General features: G+C 54.6%; 1 protein-coding gene across 1 annotated transcript in view; it reads right to left on the bottom strand.

Moving 5' to 3' along the window:
* WNT3A (Wnt family member 3A) overlaps positions 1-13,722 on the bottom strand; it is a 40,210-nt gene that overhangs the window by 5,527 nt on the left and 20,961 nt on the right. The window contains exon 3 of the mRNA XM_019633537.1: positions 1,630-1,895. Coding sequence (XP_019489082.1) covers positions 1,630-1,895 — 266 coding nt within the window. The remainder of the gene's footprint in view (positions 1-1,629; positions 1,896-13,722) is intronic.

The raw sequence follows: 13,722 nt of genomic DNA, 5'->3' as shown, positions 1-13,722 counted from the left end.
AGGGCAGTGTCACTGGCCCTCATATGTGGGATCCGAACCGGGGCCCTCTGGCATCCCAAGCGAGTTCTTAACCATCGCGCTACTCGGCCGGCCCTGTAGCATTCTTTTTACATTATAGCTTTCATATATTTTTTGGAGATATACCATCTCCTCCTGTGTGGGTTGCCTTTTCAGTTTCATGGTGGTGTCTTTTTATGCATAGATGTTCTTAATTTTAATATAGTCCACATTATTATATTTTTCTTTCATTTTTCTTTGGCCTGTTTAAGAAATCTTTGCCTACCCTGAGTTTACAAAGATGTACTCCTATGTTTTTTTCTAAATTTTTTACCTTTCCCATTTGGGTTTGTAATTGATTTTATATATGGTGTGAGGTAGGGGTCAAGGTTACTTTTTTTCATATTGTTATTCAATTGACTAAGCACCATTTATTGAACATCCTATTTCCCTCTCTGCACTGCACTATGTTCCCTGTGATAAATCAGGTAACTGTATACAGGTGAACATTCTATATTTTCAACAATGCACTTTTTATATTCCATCCTGCATTTGTACTTGTCTTTAGCAGGAATTTAGTCTGAGTCACCTAGTTCCCATTGTTGGAAGTTGAATGTCTCTGTTCACTTTTCAGCTCTCTGCAATCCTCTGATTCCACTGGCCAAAGCCAGCACCATCTTTGCATTACTAAATCTACTGGACATCTCTTGGTCCCTACACACATCACTCCTCATCAGCAGTCAGTTCTCAATCAGTTCCCCACTGACCTTCTGACCCAGTCCATTTTAGCAGGGCTCACAAAGCCCTTCACAGCTTGGTCCCTGTCAGCCTCTCCATACCCCAAATTCTCTTTTATCCTCTGTTCTACATATTCTACCCAGACTAACTGATGTGCAGTCTCACCTCTGGGTGTCCCAGAGGCTCTCCTGGCCTCCCCTGCCTAGACAACTGCCATCACTCTGCATGTCCCCATTCACCACCCTTGCCAGCAGAAGTCTTTCTTGAGACTCCAGCCTGGGTCTGGACCCTCTGCTGTTTCAAGTCCCATGTTTGTGCATTTCCTCATCACAGAACTTCCCACACTGCATTGTAGCCGCCTGGCTCTCTCTCTCCCTGCAAGGCAGGCCTTTATCCCATCCCTCCTTCTTCATGACCCCAACTCCAGAGGTGAACTTGCCATTCTGTGGGAATACGCTGTCCAGGTATATACCCTCCACAAGGAACTGGACAGCGCTGTGTTTCAGACAGCCCTGGGCAGGAGGTGAGCAGACCCCCAGCCTAGCTACCACAGACAGCCCTCCCACAGCCTGCCATCCTGTCCCTACCAGGCCACACTCTTGAAGGGGCCAGGGCACACACCCGGTAACCCAGGAAACTGCTATTTCCTGGACATCCACAGGGGTGTGGTTACAGGGCCCCCCGAAGCACGCCCAGGGCACATAGTGCCATGGTCAAAGTCCTCCAACATCCCAGAATACACAGGCAGTGGTCAGAGGCCCCCAGCCCCATGCAACCTCCAGCATGTTCAGGGCCATGGTCAGAGGGCCCCTAGGTGCACCCCTAGGACACAATGGGTTGTGGTTGGAAGGACCCCGGGTACATCCCCCAGGACATGCGCGGCCGCAGACGTACCTGGCGCCCGGCCTCATTGTTGTGACGGTTCATCGCGGAGCGGGCATCCGGCCTGTTCTCCCTGGCGTCCGCAAACTCCCTGGACACCATTCCGCCGAACTCGATGTCCTCACTGCAACCGCCCCACTTCCAGCCTTCTCCGGGTGAGCTCTGGTGGCGGCTGCTGCATCCGCAGATGGCGGCGGAGCCTTCGGCGCAAGAGCGCGTCACCGCGAAGGCCACGCCGGCCGCAGCGATGGCATGCACGAAGGCAGACTCACGTGTGGCTGCGGAGAGAGGCCGGCCGTGGGCAAGGGGCAGCCTTGGACAGCGGGGGGCAGGGTTGTGTGTGGGGCAGGGCTGGGGGGAGAGGGGTGTGTGTCCCCAGAGGACCAAAGGAGGAAGGAGTGTTCCCTAATGAAATTCCGCGGAGGGCCCAAGAGGAGACGCTGGACATTATTCATCACGGGGAAGCACAAGGACAGCTGTAATCAGATCACAGCGAGTGCTGGAGAGAACCCTGAGCGCTGCTGGCTGAAGGAAAACTGGGGCCGCCCCTTGGAAAGTGGTTTGGCAGCTTCTAAAAAACACACCGCATGACCTGGCCATCACTTCCCAGGTATTTACCCCGGAGGAAGCCCACGTCCACGCAAAGAACAGCAAGCAAATGTCAGGGCAGGTTTATTTGTAACAGCCCCAAACTGGCAGCTCCCAAGTGCCCATCAACAGGTGAATGGATAAAAAAACTGGCATAAGATAAAGAAGTCCTGGGATGTAATGTACAAGGTGGTAACTAGTGAACAATGCTGTATTGTACATCTGAAAGTTGCCAAGACATATCTTTAGTGTTATCACCACACACACAAAAATAGTAACTGTGTGGTGATGGATGTTAACTAGACTTATTGTGGTGATCATTTCACAATATATACACATATTAAATAATTATGTTGTACACCTGAAACTAATACAGCACATATATCAATTACATCTTCATAAAAAATTGTGGCATTTCTATAAAATGGAATTCTATTTAGCAGTAACTGGAAAAAGGGCACACTGCTTCTCACAATAATCACACTGACTGATAAAAGGCCACCTCGACAGCCAGGGTGCCATGCCCCTGCCCAGACTTCCCCGTTAGAGTGTCCAGCAACCTGATGCCCAGCACGGGATGTGGCTCCTGACCCACCTGCTGTCACCTATGCTGATATCTGCCTGCATATCTTTCTTTCCCTTCCTCTGCTCCAGACTCCAAGCACCCTGAGGACCACCGACCGGTTCCCAGTGCATACCTCGCCCTATGCTGGCTCCACATGCTTGGGCCTGGGGATGCTGCGGGCTGCCTGATGCCCAGCAGCCAATGGCCTCCAGGCCCCCATTAGCCCAGGGGCTGGGAGTGAAGCTGCCTGGGCCCCCACATGCACCTCCTGCTTGCACACAGGGGAACAGAATCAGAGGAAGTGGCATCAGTTTTGCAGAAAGGCAGTAGGGGAGGGTTGGAGCTTGGAAAGAAGAAGCCAGTGAGGCAACAGGATTGACAGATGTGTGTGCAGGGGCCCAGGGGGGCCCGCCTGGACCTCACTGGGTAGGGGAGGCCTCGTCTGAACCTGGTAGACAGAAACCTGGAGCGGCTGGTCTCCAAGGAGAGGCAGGAAGCAGACATGAGGGAAAGCAGGGGCCAGGGGTACTCTGCTGGGCTGGCAGGACCAGAGGGAAGCACAGGGCATGTGGGGGGCAGGCTGGCCTTGCAGAGGCCAGACCCCGGCTGGGCTTTTCCTGATGGGATGAATGCATCCCCTCCTGGGTGTGTGCATTTAGATTCTCTCTGGGGACAGGTTGGGAGTGGGACGTGGGGCTGCTATGGGTCCTGTGTGAACTGATTGAATGCACTCCCTCCTCAGCTCACCACTCCAAATACGTGTATGAGCACCTGCTGTTTGCCAAGCCCTGATGGAGAAACAAATGGAGGGCCTCATATAAATGGAGTTTAACTGCCACTAGTAGGAATTTTAAAACAGCTAAAAACTCTGGGCTTTGGAGCCCTACAGGCCTGGGGCTGAACCCTGGCTTGGCTCTGATGGCTGGTGTGCCCTTAGGTGTTTCTGCTGCCCTCATGTGGGGTCCTGCACCCCGCCTTTCCTGGCTCTGGCTCCTGTCTCTCCTCAGTCCTGGAGTTGGTAGGAGGAAGAAGGGAGCAGGAGAGATGTGAGAGTGGGACTGACCATGGCACTGAGAGAGTGCCCTGTTGTGTCCACAAATCCCCCTCTCCTCCGCCCCATGGTGTTCCAGGGTAGAGGCCCCCAGGCAGGCCTGGACCCTGCTGGGCTCCCAGTGGCCATGGGAGAGTAATGAGGGAGTGCTGCTGCCTCCTCATCTCACCTCAGTGCCCAGGGAGTTCTTGTCCTGGGAGAAGGATGAGCAGGTGGGCTCCACTCCGAAGAATGAACAGGAGTTTTGGGCTTCTCCCAGGTTTGCAGCTGCGCATGCGTGCCCCAAGGCTCATTCGTACACACACTCAGACTCACCCACCCAGCTTCGTTCACATCCACACACACCTGCCACTGAAAAACGCACATTTTCTCTGATACCAAGAACATACAGATGAAATGTGTTGGAGGAAGTGCCCCTTGCACTGACCTTCACTGGCCATCTGGCCCCACCCACAGCAAGCACGCCTGCTTTTGGCAACTTTTTCCGTGGATTTACTAACATTTTTTTACAGCCTAGTGTGGGCCCTGGCCACTCCCTGTCCTGCCTGGGCTTTACCAGAGCGGGCCTGCACCCTCATTGCTTTTGGGAAGCTCTGGGTCACACATTCAGCCACAACCTGCAAGGCCTCCCACCGCCGATTGGGAATGTCCCAGACTGAAGGCTGCTCTGGCCTGCCTCAGGGGCCGGGCCCATCCTGCCCATCCTGCCCTTTCCGGTGAGTCCAGCCCTCAGCATTTCCCACCCTGACCAGAAGGGCTCCTCATTAGGACCCGAGCCCTAGCCTCCAGCTTCCTCCCCCCTCCATATGTGCGTACCACACACACAGACATATGGACACACACATGCACAAATACATGCAAACACAGACACACACACCCATAGGCACTCACACACAGACACACAGACACAAAAACACACATGCGCACATACATATGTACACATACAGGCCACCGTTGCAGTGCTTTGTGCAGCACCCATCTGGTCCTGCCTGGCCCCTTCTCCAGTTCTTGATGCTGTGTTCTTGCTTGACCCACACACAGGCCAACTCCTGTTCACGTGCTGCCCTCCCAGCTCTGTTGGCCATGACCTGGTCTCCAGCTACACACAGCTACTGTTCTCCTCTCAGGCTCTTTCCAGCTGTTCCTCTGCTCATGCAGCACATGTCCTCCTCCCCACTCTTTGGGGCACAGGACAAGATCCTGTGGCCATGCAGTCAGGGCGTGGTCCTCTCCTGGCCCTGGCAGCCCTCTGCCTCCCAGGCACCGAGGGAGCTCCCTCCTACACTGCTTGGTCTGGAAGTCCCTAAGGTGGGGACTGTGTCCTGTTCACCTTCTGTTTCCAATCCAGAGCACCAGATGGTCCCACAGATGGTTGCTGGGGAGCAAGGGCCTGGCCTGAGGAGAAGGCAGGGGCCCTGGGCTAGGGCAGGGTGTCCAGCAGCGTCTGAGCCCACCTGGGCAGGCCTACCCCAGGGGGCCCAACTCTGCCCCTCCCCACTCAGTTTGTCCTTAAAAGGATCCAGGACAGCTCCCCTAACCCGTGCCCTTTCTCAAGTACCAGCCAGGCAGCTGCCTCCCCAGGACTCATGAAGCCCCGCCCTTACATAATACAACCCATGTTTTATGTTTTCCTTACATAATACAACCCATCAGTTCACAGGCAGGCCTGCAGAGGCCTTGTGCTGGCTCAAGGCACCTGAGTGAATAAATGCCAGCATGCGCTCAGCTCCTTCCCCTCCTGTCCCTCCACTCAGCAGAGCTCCTGTACTTGTTTTGTATTCTGAAGGTCTCAGGCTGCCTCCTCTCCACGCCTCAGGCCGTGGGCTCTCAAGAGGCAAGCCTAGCGTCCTCGCCTCTCCAGGGCCTCGCCCAGCACCTCCTTTCCCACCTGTGCAACTTGGGTTAGGGAATGTTGTTGGGGTGCCTTGTAGGTTCCTTGGGGACCAGCTTTCCTAGTCGCCCCTCCTACAGCAGTTCTGGGGCCCAAGGCTGAGCCAGTATGTCCTGATATTTATGGGACCTTCTGCACACAGCCTGGTGTCTCCCCCACTGTACCCTTCCATTCTCAGCTGGCTGGGGCCCCCAGTGGCCCTTCTCAAGGGTCTTCAAGGCCTAAATACCCTCCCCCAGACCTGTGGAGCCTGCCTTCCAGCCCAAGAGGAGCTTGGCTCTGCTTCTGTCTCTGTCCCTCTGCCAGCCCCTCCTCACCACCCTCTCCTCTGGAGATAAGGGGAGAGCAAGCAGGGGCCTTGGCCCCGCCCTCAACAAGGGGTTGGGGATCCCTGCTTATCGACCTCAGGCAAACAGCCCAGGGCTGCCAGACACACTTGAGGAGAAGGGTGTGTCAGGTGGATAGGGGGAGGGGGGATGTGGGGCTCCTCCTTGAACTCATTCCTGCCCAGCTCTGTCACCAGCCAGCTGTGCAACCCTCCACACATCTGTCTCCCCACTGTGAGCCTCAATTTTCTCTTCTGCTAGATGAGGAGGGCGGCTCTCCTCAGGTAAAGTCCTGACAGCTGAGGACACCATGGATCGGCCTTCAATTCGCTTTTGGAGAAAAGAAGCCTCTGCTTCATGTTTCAGGAAAACATGATATGGTTCATTCTGGCAAAGAAAATCCACTTTAAAAGTGAAGATATAAGCCTGAGAAGTTTTCCAAGATACTGACCCAGCACCAAGAAAAACTGACTCTGCGCTGGAGAAACTTGGCAGGCCCACCTCTCAGGAGGGATCGAGGTGACCTTCAACAGCAATGGGACAGACAGACGCTGCACATCTCCCAAGATGGTGCTCTGAGGACACCCCATTGCCTTCAGAGCATTCTCATCAAAGATGCATAACCTTCCTCTAATCATTGGGAGATGCCAGACAAACCGGGAGACTTGAGCAGGCTCCTCCCAGTCTCGAGGGCATGAAGGACGAGGGCCAGGATAAAATCCTGGACAGAAAAGGGACATTGGAGGAAAAAAACATGTGAAATCTGGGTAAAGTCTGGAGTCTAGTTAACGGTGATAGAACTTAGTTTTGACAGATGCAGCTGGGTTTGTGCATCAGCCCTGGGAGAGGCCTGAGAGGGGATTTAGACTCACTCCTGCAATATTTCTGTAGGTGGACAATTATTTTCAGAGAAAAAAATAAAATGCACCCTGAGGCCATGCGGAAGGAAGACTGCCCAGAATACCTGGGTGGTTTTAACCTAGGGGTCATGGGCAGGCTTCTGGGGGTTCATTACCCTCCTGAAACCATGAGCAAGAATGACAACACATGTCTGAAAACGCGTGCATTTTTATGGATAGAGAACCCATTGCCTTGATCAGATTTCCACAGGAGTTTGAAACAGAAAGTCATGATCCATTGGCTGGAGTGGCCTCAGCTTACGAAGGAAGGGGGACAGAGATCACCTGAGGTCATGGGTAGGAAGGGTTTGGAGCCCAGCAGCCACCCCAATCATAGCAAAGTTCTTATCCACAGACAGTGGCTTCTATTTACACAACAGAGTGGCTCCAGAGGGGGAGGGGAGCCAGGCTGCCTGGGAAGGAACCTCCTTTACCAGCAAAATGCCTTCTTCCCACTGGGCTGTCAAGGGAAGAGGAGGGGACACAGGTCTATTGGGAGGGGGGTGCTTAAGGACCAATGCTACCAGTTTGCCATGTCTCTGTGGTAGAGCCTGGATAAACTTCTTGAGCTACCTCAGGCTTGCTCTGTTCTGTCTCAAAACTCTTATTCCCATACTGCGATCAGGCTGGGAAAAGTAAGAGAGGGAATCGTATGACAAAATCATTCTGTAAGACAAGCATCTTCTACAAGGAAAGCCATCTTCCCAGAGACTTGATGTGTCTCATTAGCAATTATTTATTGAGTTCATGCAAAGTACCAATGATCTATCCTTCCTTCCATCTATCTCCCATCCATCCATCTCCCATCCATCCACCCATCTATCCACCCACTCTCCATCCATCCATCCATCCATCCATCCATCCATCCAGGATCTGAACTCAGCCATACACTAAACTCAGAACTAGGAACGAAGATGAGTAAGATGCAAGGTGCCCATTTTCAAAAACTAAGATAAGTAATCTGCACAAAAGTGGATTGCTGTTCCATATGATGAAATTTCTAGCAACCCAGGCTATCAAAAGTTGCAAGAGCTACCTATCCCAGTGGTAACTAAGCAGAAACAGGAAGACCCACTGTTAGATGGAGAGAATCTTTACACTGGGGGAAGAGGAGGGTGAACCAGAAGAATCCTTCCATACCTTTAGTGGGAGACTCTGCTGTTACAAGTCAGGTTTTTTGCTTTGGACTGTGCAGAGTCATCTGCCTTTGGGAGCTTATAGTTCATGAAAGAGAGAGTAAGGGAAATAAGGACACACAGTAGGCTTGGCAACGTGAGCTTTGGGGCAGGCCTGGGATGGGTGGATGGATGTTTGATGGATGGTAGATGCATGGAGGATGGATAGGTAGTTGGATAGATGGTTAGTGAATGGTGCATAGATGGGTGGGTGGGTGGTTGGACAGGTGGATAAAGGGTAGATGGATGGTGAGTGATGGATGGGTGGTAGATGGTGGATGGTGGTTGTATGGTGGATGGATGGATGGATGTTTGATGATGAATAGATGTATGGATGGTAGACAGATGGATGGATGGATAGATAATAGATGGATGGTGCATGAATAGGGAGAATTTGGTGCAGGTGAGGGAGTCCTGTGTGGCGAGAGCTGGGCATTTGGAGGAGGGCAGGGAGAGGTGACCAATGTGGTCCATCACAGTCGAGGCCAGTGCAGCCCTAGGTGTGGGGAGCTACCACCTGTGATATGGGCTTTGGCTGTTACCTTGCCTCCTAGAACTTAGAACTAAAGGGATCTAAATTCCCTTGTTCCCAGGTTTGGATTTCAGGGGCTTGTCAAGTACCAGAGATCATTTGGGGACTGAAAGAGGACTGCCAAGTGTTACTTTTTCATGAGAGGGCAAAACATGTAAAAAATGACTATCATGGTCCGGCCAAGGGGCACGTTGGTTAAGAGTTGGCTTGGGATGCCAGCTCTGAGCAGCAGGGCTCCGGTTCAGATCCCACATTAGGGCCTGTGACGTTGCGCCCTCTACAGCTAAGATGGTGAACAACAGCTCGACCTGGAACTGGGCTGCTGTGAGTCGCCGGCAATGGCGTAGGCTGCAGTGGAGCTGCAGTGGGCTGCTGTAAAGCTACTGTGAGTGGTCGGCAGCCGGCGTGAGCTGCCAGGATGGCCAGCGAGTGACTGCCTCTCCTGGGAAGAGCGCAATGATAATTCCAACATGGTCCAGTGAAACGACGTCCTCCACAACTAGACTGAAGAACAAAAGGGCAGCAACTTGTCTGTTCCCCTTCCTAGATTCCCCAACGCTGTTCCCCTTCCCCAAATCCCCAATAAAATCTTTTTTAAAAAATGACTATCATAATGTCAGAAATGACCTTTTAACATAAAAAAGGTTATATTTCTGAAGTTCTGTATGTTGAAGAAGGTTGCAAAAAATCATTCCAAGGGCCTTGGCTTTCACATTTCACCATGAAGCTGGTCAGTTGGCAACAATTTATTGATCACCAACTGTGTTCTTCTAAGTGGAGAAGGCCACAGCCTCATCCCTGAGCTGACTTTCCTTTCCCGTGGGGAGGTCACTCAAGAGGTCCTTTCAACCAGAGTGATAGGAAAGCACAGCCTGGAGTTTGCCTAGCCTTGGGCCAAAATCCTTTATCACTGATGAGAGAACTAAAGAAGAGGGGCACTCTGCTCAGCCCCAGTGACATGTGATGTGTGGAGGCTCAGAGTGGGTCAGCCACTGGCCCCAGGCTGCACAGCAGGGAATGCAGAGACCAGACAGAAGGTCCCAGGAGAGGCTCCTGCAACCTCTCCTCAGCAAGGGGTACTGAGACTCCAACAGGCTGTTTCTATGGTTGCCACTAGAGGAAGAGGAGACCCCACCTACCCTGCTGGGCCCACACCTATTACCATGGTGGGGTAGGGGGACACCAGCCTGTCCTCTCCAGGGAGGGAAAGGCTGTGGGGCACTGATACTAGATGAGAAGGTGAGGCCAGCCCGGAGCTCCTGGGACAAGCCCATTGGCCCAAGGAGGCATTGCAGTGGGCTTTCTGAGGGACAAAGCTGACCCTAGGCAGTAGAGGTTCCAGGAAGTAGACTGGCTCAAACATGACCTCTGAACAGTAAGATGGAGCTTCTGGAACATCCTGTCTGTGGGGTACACCAGGTGGGTCCGTCAGGAAGCTCTTCAGGGACATGGTCACCTAGGCCATGCATCATTGCAGTCCCACCAGTGAGCTGGGGCCCACAGTTCTGGAGGCATCTATATTTGTACATGGTCCCGTGTGATTCCCATGTATCCCTGGGCTGAGCCCCCAGGCTCCACTCCAGCCTCAGATCTGTACGCTCCCTTCTCTGGATGGTGGCCAGGCCCAGCAGGTGTGTAAGAGGGGAGGAGTTCACTGTGCGGTGGGTGTCTCTGACATACTCCCCTTGCTCCGGGCCCCCATGGTGGGCTGCATGTCTCTGTCCTGGTCTGTATGTGAAGCCAGGCCCTCCAGTCACTGGCCTCTGGGACTCAGGGGCCTGGCTGTTGTCACCTGGTGCCTGGGCAGGGACTCAGCCAAAGGCAAGGTGGAGTATGACTTCCCTGGGAGCTGCAGGGCCTGCCCCTGTCAGAGCCTCCTCCTGGCTGACCTCCTTCCTCACTTGGGTGCAGCCCCCAGGCTCCTGGTCTCCATCTGTCCTCTGGGCAGTGCTAACCTTCAGGCCTCCTTGGGGGCCTCTGTGCGTTACTCTACCCCTGCCTGTCCATAGAGAATGGCTGGTGGGTCACGGAGACAGATAACTGGAGTGTCCTTAACCACAGTGCACCTCCAGCACACGCACAAGGCCCCCACCTCCCTTTCTGGGACTCCCAACCTCCTGGGTGGCATGGGGCCATACAGGGCTCTGCCCACCTGGCAGGTGAGGGGCCAAGGGCCCTCCTGGAGCCTTCAGTGGGTTGGCACCTCTCCCCTCATCAATGCCCTAAGAGGTGGAAGGGACTGTGGCCCTGCTGGAATAGGGCTGGCCAGTCGCCCCCACCCCCCACCCCTGTTCCCCCTCCACAACGTCTACCTTCCCTGGTCCCAGAGTGAGCTAGGCGGCCGGCCGGGTGGGAGTGGGGGTCGCAATGGCATCTGGTAATCCTGCATCCCGACGGAGCCACCTGAGAGCGGAATGCGGCTGGCGCCCCACTGTGGCCACGGCCCCTGACACCGCCCTGTCGGCAGCACGGCCGGCGTCCTGATTACCTGCTGGGGCTAATGAATCTGGCTTTGTGAGCCACTGTCACGCCGCGTTAGGCCCACAATGGCCGGCGATATTTTATATGAATTTCCCCCTCGTCGGCGATTAGGCCATAGCAAGCTGGTCATAGCAACCGCGAGGTATGCGCGGGGACCTCTGTTCACACGCCGAACACGGCCCTCGGGCGTGTGAATCCAGCAGCATTTTCACTTCTCTCTGTGCTTAATCTTGTCGTCCTGGCGGGCACATTGTGCTCTGAGCCGGCCCAGCGGGGTGTCGCCTGGCTTCTCTGGCGCCTTCACCTCCTCCCACTGAGGAGAGTTAATGATATACAAGGATCCCCGCTCCCCCGCCCCCACCGCACACCCAACACTTTTCGATGGGGGTCAAGGGTCGAAACCTGTACTGGGGACACTGGTCCCCTCAAGGACTTCCTCTCCAGCCTCTCCTGAGCCTTGCACTCAGCCTGTGCCTGCACCAGGCCCTCCCACAGAGGCAGCAGACCACCCCCTGGATCCTGGCCCAGAAGGGGCTCTGCCGGAGAAGGGACAGGCTGTGCTGTCCCCCTCCTGCTCCTCTCCAGCCCAGCCCCCCAAGGAAAACAGGGAAGATTCAGGGGGCTTGTGCCAGGGCACAGGCAGGGGGCAAAGAGACTGGGGATGGGCACACACCTGCTGAGAACTTGATTGACCCCGCAGATCTTGCCTGAGGAGCTCACGGGTCCTGGGGAACTGATCTGAAATCTGATGTGACAGCCACCCAGGGCACCGACACCGAGCGCACGAATGGACACAGCCCAGTGCCCAGGGTCACTGGATGATGCAGCTGGGTGCTGCTCCTCACCCTGGACGACTCACCCCTCAAGGCTTCTTCCATTGCTCTCAGGTAAAATGCCCCACCGGCTGGGAGCCCAGCTTCCCGCCAAGCCATGTAACACACGAGAGCCTCCCCCACACGCCTGGACCCTGGGCCAACCACCTTCCACTGCGCTCCCCAGTGGCATGGCCTGGCTGTCCCTACATCAGGGTGTCTGCTGAGGACCTGCCTCCTGTGCCCTGTGGCTTCCCCACCCCTTCACTTTGTGAGGTCAAGACAAGGTGTTGGCCAGCTTTGAGGAAAGCAGGCCCTCCAGGTGCCCAGGGGCCTGCCCAGGGCAGGGAACAGATAAGCAACAATCCTGCACCAGCCTCCACGCACTCAAAATTCTTCAAATGCTTTCTGCCCTATGATGCAGGTTAAGTGGCCCTGCTGCCTTCGAAGAAGGAGGGGGACACTTGTTGCAAGCTGAGGCTCATTTCTGGTCCCCAACTCCACCTTTTGAGCCAGGAGGTTCTGGGGTCTAGCCTCAGGCCAGGCAGGTGACAGGGAGAGTGCGTGCATGTGCGTGAGCTGGAAGCAGGAGCTCTGAGCTTTTCCCCTCTTATCTTCACACACACTGCATACACACGTGCTCACACTCACACACGCTCCCACATACATGCACAGATGCCCACACAGGGCTGGGCCCCTCTCCTCAGCTGGCCAGGGGGGCAGTGTTAAGTTCTGTTCAATGAGGCCACCTCAGCAGGGGTGGCCAAGAGCCCTGTAGACCCCACCACAAAGTCTGGGTCACCTCTGACATGATTAGGGTTGCCCTGACCCTAATCCAATCAGATTGATTACAGTGAGCACAGCCAGGGGGCAGGTGGGGGCCTCCACAATGGCCTCCTGAAGCTGGCCTCTTTCTGGAGCATCTGATGGGCTCCTTCCTCCTGGCCATTCAGCCATAATGATAGGGCCATTTCTCAGCCCCATGGTGGGCGAGGGACAGAGGGGCTTCCTCTGTCCCATTTAGACCAAGTGATGAGGGGTAGGGGCTGAGGTGATTGTCATCCAGTAGAAAAGGGAGGAGGTGGGATATGTGAGAGGGAAGAGGGGAGGGAGAGGCTGGACAGGGGGAGCCAGAAAAAGCAAGGGACAGAGACAGGAGCATAGTTGAGGGGGGAGTGAACATGGGGAGTAGGGGTGGGGAGAATGGAGATGAGGGAGTGGACACAGGGGGAGTAGATGTCGGGGAGTGGGCATGGGGAAGAGCGGATGTGGGGGAGTGCACCTGGAGGAGATTGTATGTGACCAGACAGGGGGCTGGGACACTGAAGCCACACTAGTATCTCTGAGGCCTGCTGGCATCTAGACTTCCCAGGGGAAGCTTTTGAGGAAGTTAAGGTGTGCAAAACCAATGGCTTGTCTGCTCCTTGTGCTGGCCCTGAGTATATGTTCTCCCCGGAGAGCCCTTGCTGATGCTACATGGTCTAGGCCATCCCCACGTGTCTTGGTCCAGCCCTCATCTTGCCTCAGTTTCCTCACTTGTAACACAGCTCTGGCTCATCTGATGGGTGTGAGGATTCAATCTGCTGCCTGGTGTAAAACACTGAGCACTCTGCTGGGAAGCACTGCATACATGTTGTAAAGAAAGAGAAAACCCTCTGAGACCAGCTCAGGTGCCAACTTCCATGGGAAGTCCAGTCACATGGGGACACCCAGGCCTATACCTCTTTTTTCAGTCACCCACTGAGCACCTACTATGCATCAGCGTTCCTTACTAAGCACCTACTA

The sequence above is a fragment of the Hipposideros armiger genome, unplaced genomic scaffold (assembly GCF_001890085.2).
Source record: "Hipposideros armiger isolate ML-2016 unplaced genomic scaffold, ASM189008v1 scaffold_1342, whole genome shotgun sequence".
Taxonomy (NCBI): Eukaryota; Metazoa; Chordata; class Mammalia; order Chiroptera; family Hipposideridae; genus Hipposideros; species Hipposideros armiger.
The sequence above is the reverse complement of the archived record's forward strand: the minus strand, read 5'-3'. Positions and strand labels throughout refer to the sequence as shown.